Source organism: Loa loa (genome assembly GCF_000183805.2).
Source record: "Loa loa unplaced genomic scaffold supercont3.615, whole genome shotgun sequence".
Taxonomy (NCBI): domain Eukaryota; kingdom Metazoa; phylum Nematoda; class Chromadorea; order Rhabditida; family Onchocercidae; genus Loa; species Loa loa.
The window spans coordinates 3,178-11,574 of NW_018108795.1; the positions used below are offsets into that span (position 1 = coordinate 3,178).

At 26.9% G+C, this 8,397-nt stretch overlaps 1 protein-coding gene across 1 annotated transcript in view; it reads right to left on the reverse strand.

The window, feature by feature from the left end:
- Positions 1 to 200: 200 nt before the first annotated feature.
- LOAG_10538 (hypothetical protein) overlaps positions 201 to 8,397 on the reverse strand; it is a gene marked incomplete at both ends in the record, with an annotated part of 12,915 nt that continues 4,718 nt past the window's right edge. The window contains 15 exons of the mRNA XM_020448183.1: positions 201 to 369; positions 892 to 1,053; positions 1,202 to 1,364; positions 1,910 to 2,105; positions 2,362 to 2,436; positions 2,789 to 2,985; positions 3,640 to 3,882; positions 4,097 to 4,256; positions 4,829 to 4,945; positions 5,254 to 5,333; positions 5,861 to 6,077; positions 6,427 to 6,516; positions 6,664 to 6,786; positions 7,263 to 7,381; positions 7,994 to 8,318. Of these exons, the coding sequence (XP_020301650.1) occupies positions 201 to 369; positions 892 to 1,053; positions 1,202 to 1,364; positions 1,910 to 2,105; positions 2,362 to 2,436; positions 2,789 to 2,985; positions 3,640 to 3,882; positions 4,097 to 4,256; positions 4,829 to 4,945; positions 5,254 to 5,333; positions 5,861 to 6,077; positions 6,427 to 6,516; positions 6,664 to 6,786; positions 7,263 to 7,381; positions 7,994 to 8,318 (2,436 nt within the window). The remainder of the gene's footprint in view (positions 370 to 891; positions 1,054 to 1,201; positions 1,365 to 1,909; positions 2,106 to 2,361; positions 2,437 to 2,788; positions 2,986 to 3,639; positions 3,883 to 4,096; positions 4,257 to 4,828; positions 4,946 to 5,253; positions 5,334 to 5,860; positions 6,078 to 6,426; positions 6,517 to 6,663; positions 6,787 to 7,262; positions 7,382 to 7,993; positions 8,319 to 8,397) is intronic.

Genomic DNA, 8,397 nt, shown 5'->3' on the forward strand with positions numbered 1-8,397 from the left:
AAAAGAACGCATAGATTCTCCTATAATACCGATATAATAGTAACACAAAAAAAAAAAAAGAAAATCAATCAATCAATCATTTAATCAACCAATTAATCAATGAATCTAAAAGAAGGAGAAAACCTTGACTTGGGATGAGGTATTTGAGGATGACCCATACAATACAATACACATACTGATATCACACAAATCATTAATATCTAAGTAGTTTTGAAGAATTCTTTTGGAAGTGCTTCAGATTGATTAGGATCAACACGTCCCAGGAATAGAGTTACTGCATTCTGGCTAATCGTCCTCAAAATTTTCAATGATTCCGGTAAATGTTCATAACGTAAATGAGCTTCATGACCATACATTGATTCCATATAACTGGAAAAGTTAAAATAAGTTCATAATTTAAATAATTAAATAGATTAATAATTGTTAAAAAAGTTGATAAATTCATTATTTTAAGTTCAAAGTTCACAGTGTTCAATTTCGATACAAAAAAATCTTTGCTAATATAACAGTTAACTCTCATTTTGAAACTATTTCAATTTCCTCACTTAAATGTTGCAATTCGTTAAATAGTATCGAAAATATAGCGAAACACCATAGTAGATATTTCCAGAAGTCTTAAGCAAACTTATCAAAACACATCACTCTTTCCGGTACTTTTCACAACTAAACTAGATGAACCGACTTATCAATGACTGAATAACTAAGTAATCCGAAACGGTTTGAATGACCAGATATTGACATTTAGCATAAATTCCAGAATGGTAAAAAATTTTGAAGTAAGGAAAGATGATTGATTAATCGTAATAATAATTATCATTAATACATTATATTCCTATCATTTAAAAAGATTCCAAATAATAGTAGTACAAAAAAAAAACAATATGTACATACCGATGCAAAAGAGCTTGATATTCTTGACAATGCCTGACAACAGTAATACGATCAGTCGGATCCAGTAACGCATCACGATTTGGATCAAATAACAGAATGAGAACAATTAAATCAATAGCAAGCTCATTATTTCGAAGATCCGGATGTAACGATTCACAAAATCTAAATGATATAATATTTTTCAAATTTTTCAAACAATTCTTTAACATTTTATCAATAATTATTAACAAAAACTTTTATTATCATATATTTAAGAGGATAATTATAGTAAATTACTTCTTTATAACATGCTAAATGAAATAAAACATACTTTAAAAATCCGTCTTTTTGTCGATCACGAAGACCTTCCTTTAATTGATCAAACATTTCCAATGATATCTTACTTTCTTCAGGAACAACTGGTGTCCGCCAACATTTCCGATCCATATCAAAACGTGTTACACCACGCATCGTCAACATTTCTACCATTCCACCTAAAATAGGATGAATAATATTTATCAATAGGTGATAAGTTTTAAATCTATGACAACCTTAATTTAAAAAAAAAAAATCATTGAGGAATGAATGAAATATTGCTACATCAAAATCTGCAAAAAAAAAAAGACATAAATCTCTTGTGGTTTTTAATAAAGCCTAATTTATATCAGACTGAACTTCTTATCATTTCTCATCAACATAACATTTTCTTAGGAAAGCAATATATGCAGTAGGAGAAAGTTTTTAACAAATCTTTTCTTTCTGCTTTTGTTAGTTTGCAAAATCAGATTTATAATTTCGATTTAAATTTAAGGCTATTTCGGTTTATAGCTACTTAGGTTTATGGTTATTTAATTTAGTTTACGATTATTTTCCGTCTGTTAATGATTACTAGCAAACTTGCAATGGAATTCATAAAGTTTGGAAGTTAGTTATTAGTTTATCATTTTCCCGATTGAAATCACTTATAATTTTATGTCTTATAAAATTATCCATGGTAAAACCGAATTACTAGATACTATAAAAGTTGGTAATAATATACCTTTTAGCAGTGCAAATTTTCCATCTTGTGATAGATCATTGAATGCTGGTAACTTCTTAGCCATTTTAACCAATCTTCGCATTGTGATATCAATGATATTAAGGATATCAGTGGGATCATGAGCAGTCTTCTTCAAATATGCCGCTTTTCGTGGATCTTCAATTGGTTCATTCATACAAGCAAATGCATCTCGAACCTATAAAAATAAAATCATTCATAATAAATGCTTTCAACCTATCAAATTCTTCAAAACATTTCAACCAATAATTTCTTTAATATCATATCAAGAAGTAGTTTAGGTCAAAGGTTGAAGATGACAATATAACGTAACAATTCCTTTAATATCATATCAAGAAATAGTTTAGGTTAAAGGTTGAAGATAACAAGATAACATGTCAGTTGCATTTAGTTAGAAAATTTCATAAATAAAATATATCAAAGAAAACACTAACAATATCCAATGCGCGAAGTTCGGCTGAATTAAGTTGGTAATTAAGTCGAGAATCACCTTCATGATAAATTGTTTGCTGGAAAAAGAAGTGATAAATTAGACAATCATCTTCATTCATACGATTTTAGCATATTAAAAGAAGAAAATGATTTTGAAGTATGATTTTAAAACTAACTAATTAATTTATGAACTTGAAATTAGATAAGAAATATAAACTCTTTTAATTAATAGATGGATTAAAGAATTAACTAAAATATCTTCTAAAGTAAAAGCTAATATTAGTCTAATCTAATGCATAAAAAACTGAACGTTACCAAAAAGCCCGTTAATATTAATAGCATGTTGCATTAAATTTTCTGTCAAAATAAAACGACAACTTTTGAAAATGATAATTTAAAAAATGGTTTAGAAGAAGGAAAAAAAAAGACTTCAATCTTTAAAGGAACGTAAAAACGAGCTTTCAAAGTTTCACGTTCAGTGCACAATTTTGATGAATCATTATTCAGCTCATCGTGTATCGTATCGTGCATATATTTTACTTTTTTATCCATATCCGGTGTTAATTTATATGTTGCTCGTGGTAAATTAGCTGATGCTGCATTCAATTCTGTATAATCTGTGATCGCTGAAATTTTATTAATTTTAATTTGATAATTTTGAAAGGTTACTAATTTTAAATATTAAAATTTTTTAATGAATAAAAATTTTTATTTACATTTACGTATTTCCATTTACGTTTACATATTTTCGTTTACATTTACGTTTATATATTTCCGTTTACGTTTACGTTTACGTATTTCCATTTATGCTTACATATATTTCCATTTACATTTACGTCTACGTATTTCTGTTTATGTTTATGTTCACGTTTACGTTTACATATTATATTGATCTGTTAAGAACGAAAAAAAAAGAAAAAACTACATATTACATGTTAAAATTGCATTCCTATAGAGTCAAAAGCATATATCAAATACTATAAATAAAGTATTTTTACTTTGTATTTTTTTACATAAATCCATTTCCATTTCCGTTCGCTGTCTACGTTTATCATTTAATTTTACATTTACTTTAACATATTTCCATTTACATTTTACCTGTTATTATATTGATATGTTAAGAATAAAAAAATTACATATTACAGTTAAAATTACATCCTTAATTTGTCAAAAATCATATAATCAAACACTCTATATAGATATGATAAAATTATCAATCAATATATGTTTATCAGAAATATATACAAAAAAAAAAAAAAATAGATAAAGAATCAACTAACGTGTGCATTGAATTAATGATGGTCGTATGATACCATGACTATTTCCAATGTTCATTGATGTTTCATGCTCAATTGGTGAATAAATATTACGTTTGATATCATCCAATGTATTGGAAATAGATTGAGAAGAACATGGATCAGAGCTTGATGATGGAACCGGTGGTACCATAGCACCACCTGCTTTAGCTGCTTTTACCAATGCTTGATATTCATCCATTGACATTGTTACATGTGGTTCTGGACCTAATATTAATTTCATTTACTAATTAATCTTTATTTTTGAACAAAATTTCTAAAAGACAACAAATAAGAATTTCTCCTGACTTTGGTTCCATTAATTTTTCTTTTTCTTGAAATGATTTGTATCAATTTCAAATTTAAATTTCAATTATACCTTTTATGATCATATAATTCGATGCTTTTTTTGAACTGAATTTTGAGAAATTATTAAATGAACCTTTTGGTGAGAAAGCATCATTAGCCCGAGCTAATGATGATAATGTTGAATTTGGTGGTAACATTCCTGTACCACAACCATTTCGTCGTAAATTTGCATATGCTGCACCAGCAGCTACAGCTGCTTGTTGTCGTTGTAAACGCATCAAATTTGATTCGTACTGAAATCATTTATCAAATTTCTCTATAAAAATCAACATGAAACAATTCTTTTTTTTAAAAATCCCTTACCAATTCCAATTATTAAAAAAGAGAAATGATATGCAGTAAAAAAATGAATGGAAATGAGTTAAATTTGCAAATTAAATATGTAGGAAGTGGATAGATTTAAAAGGAAAAGGATGTGGAAGTAATCAAGGTGATCAATTTGATTACTAATTAATTCAGTAATCAAATAAATAATCAAGCAAGTAATTAAGTCTAAAACTAGTACCTGAGATAGAAAACAAAAAGATATAAAGTGAGGAATATGTAAATGAGCTAACTCACTCATAACCTTTATCGATTATCAAAGAGCTTTTTTTTTCGTTCTTCTCTCGTCATCTTTTAAAATTTTAAGTTTTTTTTTTCTTTTTTAAGAGTGTGTAGAATAGGGAGAAAGAATGAGAGAAGTAAAAAGTAAACAAAATAGATGCTTTTGGATAAACAAAAGTAGGCGCTTTTAACCATAGTGAAATATATGGTATTAAAGAAATTTCATAAGTAAATGCTAATATTGAAGGAAAAAACATACAGCATCGCTGCTTGTATCCAGTTGAGGTAGACCAATTAGAGCACTATGTGTAGGTGAATCAGGTGATGAGGAAGATAGCACTGAGGGTGAAACTGTTGAATTAGTAGGACTTAGCATCTGAAACAAAGTTATTATAAATTAGCAAAAAAAAAATGCTTATTGAAATTCTTTAATTTATTTATAATATACATGATAATATAACGATACTAAATTTGAAATGTAATTAACCTATTTAAGCCTGGAAATAATCATATTCAGTTTTTGGTATAAAATGATATGAACATTTCATTTTGACTTATACAAACGAAAGCATCAGATAAACTGTTAAAATGTAACGCGGATGTCCGAAAACTAGTTTTTTAATAGACTAATAATAACTGATAAAAGATGGAAAAAAAAAAAAAAAAAATGACAAATCAGCAAACCGTATGAACAACAGATGGATTAACAAGGGTCGAATCTGATTCCCTGCGATGGATCATCTGAGCTGTACTAAACATAGCTGCTGAAAATACTTTTTCAATTATTATGTATTTTTTAAAATATCATCAATATATAATCGATGAAGTTTTCAAATAATTAAATAATTAAATATACCCAGATCAATTTCACTTAATTTTACATGGAAAGGTCATTTTGAAAAACATACGGAAAGGTTACTTAGAAAAAGATAATTGCTATAATTAGCATAACGTTGTATAAAATTACAAAAAGAATTTTTATAAGATATCATGTTAAAAAAGGAAAAAAAAGAAACTATAAAAAGCAAAAAATAATAGATCAAAATCTTTATCTTATAGATATATTAAATATTATACAATTAATTTCTGGATATTCCCAAATAATTCAATAAACTTTCTGTTATTTTTTTCTTCATATAAATTTTATCAAAAAGAAAAATCTTTACTAATTTATCCATTTTATCAATATAATATGGATGAATTCAAAATTCAGATTTTAAAATATTAGATGATAAGAATCTTATTACAAGTACAATGATTGATAAATAAAAATGGTGTGAGGTATGCGTACGTGATGTACTCGATGATGAAGTAGTATTAGTTGGTTGATTCGAGGTAGCAATACTCATTGGTGTTGATAATTTTCTTGTATTTGTGATAGCATTTGTTGTACCACTATTATTTGTATTTGTATTACGATTTTGTTGTTGTTGCATATGATTTAAACGTGAATTCTTCCGCCTTCTTAATTGTTCTTCATTTAAAATCCATTCTTTTTTCATACCAACCTATAAAATGAATAATTAATAAATTAATAAATTGAAGAGAAAAAAAATGATTTTATCAATAATTTTTAGAATATTATAACTCTGTATGTTAATTTATCATAAAATTATCTTTTCAGTAATTTAATGTTTTAATGTAATGAACCGAAAAAAATTTCATCAATAATTTTTTAAAGAATTCAAATTATTTCAGAAATAAATATAATTACGGACAAAAATTTATCATAATACTATCTTTTCAATAATTTTGTATTTTTTTATGCTAGAAATAATTATTCCGTAATGTTGTCAAGCTTCAAGTAAGATTATTTTTTTTTTTTTTTTGAAAGAATTCATTGTAATAAATCATTACAGCAAAACATTTCCGTAGCCGGCATTTCTGGCAAAATCGTCGGCTTACCGAATTGATATCACAGTCATCCGAATAAGGACATTTAAATTCCTGAAATGATAAACGAATAATTAATTTCAACGATCATTAAGTTTACTATCAAATGATTATCTAGCAATATCAGTAATTTAATAATTCGATTCGTGCAAATAAACGAATTCAAGATCAACTGTGAGATGTAAGTGATAAAAATTTAACCTTAGGTCTTAGAGCATTCCTTCTGAAGAAAGCTTTACATGATTCGCATGTGATAACATTAAAATTATAACCCGTTGCATGATCACCACATACGCGACACGTTTTTTGACGACGTCGAGCTTCCTAAAAATTATCAAATTGAAATTAGGAAATGATAATTGCACAATTTCAAATAGTCTTATTTGGAAATACATTTCAAACAATTATCAAACTTCTTATTGATAAATGCTAGCTAACGTGTTTCCTTAGGATTTTATTGTGTTGTTGCAATTTTTCCATGAACATATATGAAAATTAATAATAACATATCATTATTAAATTGACAAAAAAAGAAGAAAGAAAAAGACATTACCACCAAATGATAATATCAGGTTGCAGTAATATAAATTTTAATCAATATTTAAATTTTATCAAACTCAATTTAAATTTAAATTTTAACTTAAATTTTTTTTCTAAATTTTGAACAATTTCTTCATTAAATTTTAATTAATCCAATCTGTTACATTGTGAAAGTTTTTAGTGTAACAATTTTAAAATTTATAAAATTTATAAAGATAAAGTTTTAATATTAACAATAACTAATTGCTTAAAAGACAAACATCAGCGCCAGTTTCAATATTTGGTGAACAGCATCCACTAGATGAAGCACTTTGACGTACAGTACCAGTATTCATTGTTAAATCATCCATCATATTTAAACCTACACCAGACAATCCACCTGCAAATAAATTAGCATCTTTTTACAGTTAAATTAAATTAATTCATCTAATGAAATGATGTTAAAAAAAAAAGAAAGAAAAAATTAAATTTTACAAAATACACTATCTTTTTTACATGTAAACAACTGTTAAAAATTATACAATTTATTTACAATTTTTGAAATAGAGAAATTAGAGTTAAAAAATTAAGTTTTGAAATTTATTAATATATCGGGGAGTTTTTTTTTTTTTTTTAATCATAACTTTATCAAAACTAAGCTGATAATAATTATAATGCTTAGAATATCAGCCATATGGATATGTATTATTGTGGGAAATGTTCAGTGAAGAGATGCAAATATGAATAAATTATTTTACTCGAATGATTCTTAAAAAGATCTATTTAAGATAAATTTAAACAAGGAATATTTGCAAAAAATTTAGCAACCAGAAAAAAGGAAGCAATAATTTGAAGGATATTAATTAAGGCGATAATTGTTATAGCATTAATTGCAATAGAATTAAGGAATGAATCTAAGGAATTGAATTGATCTGAAGAATGAATCTAAAAAAGCATATACAGCTAGAAAAAAAAAAAAAAGGAAAAACTGAAGTTTGGTAATTTGATATACCCTTCAATAATCGCAAAAGATTGCCTGCAGCAACTGCCGGCAATGAACCCGGAGCTACCGTTACTGTAATACCGGAACCACCATTACATCGTACTGCTGCATTAGCTGCTGTTACCGTTGTTGCTGGTCCACCAACTAGTGTACCACTACCAGTACCTGTACCCGTACCTGTCGTTACTGTATTTTCACCCGATAAAATTTCTGTACCAGAATTAGAAATAACTGCTCCTGCTGTAGCTGCTACTGTTGGTGTTATTGTTGTTGGTCCATTATGCATCGATCCCGGACTATGAATTACCGGATCATCTGGTGTATTCATTTGCTGCTGAAAAATTATTATCAAATGATAAATAGAAGAAACATTCGTTTTTTTTTCTTTTTCTTTTCTCTCTCTCTCTCTCTCT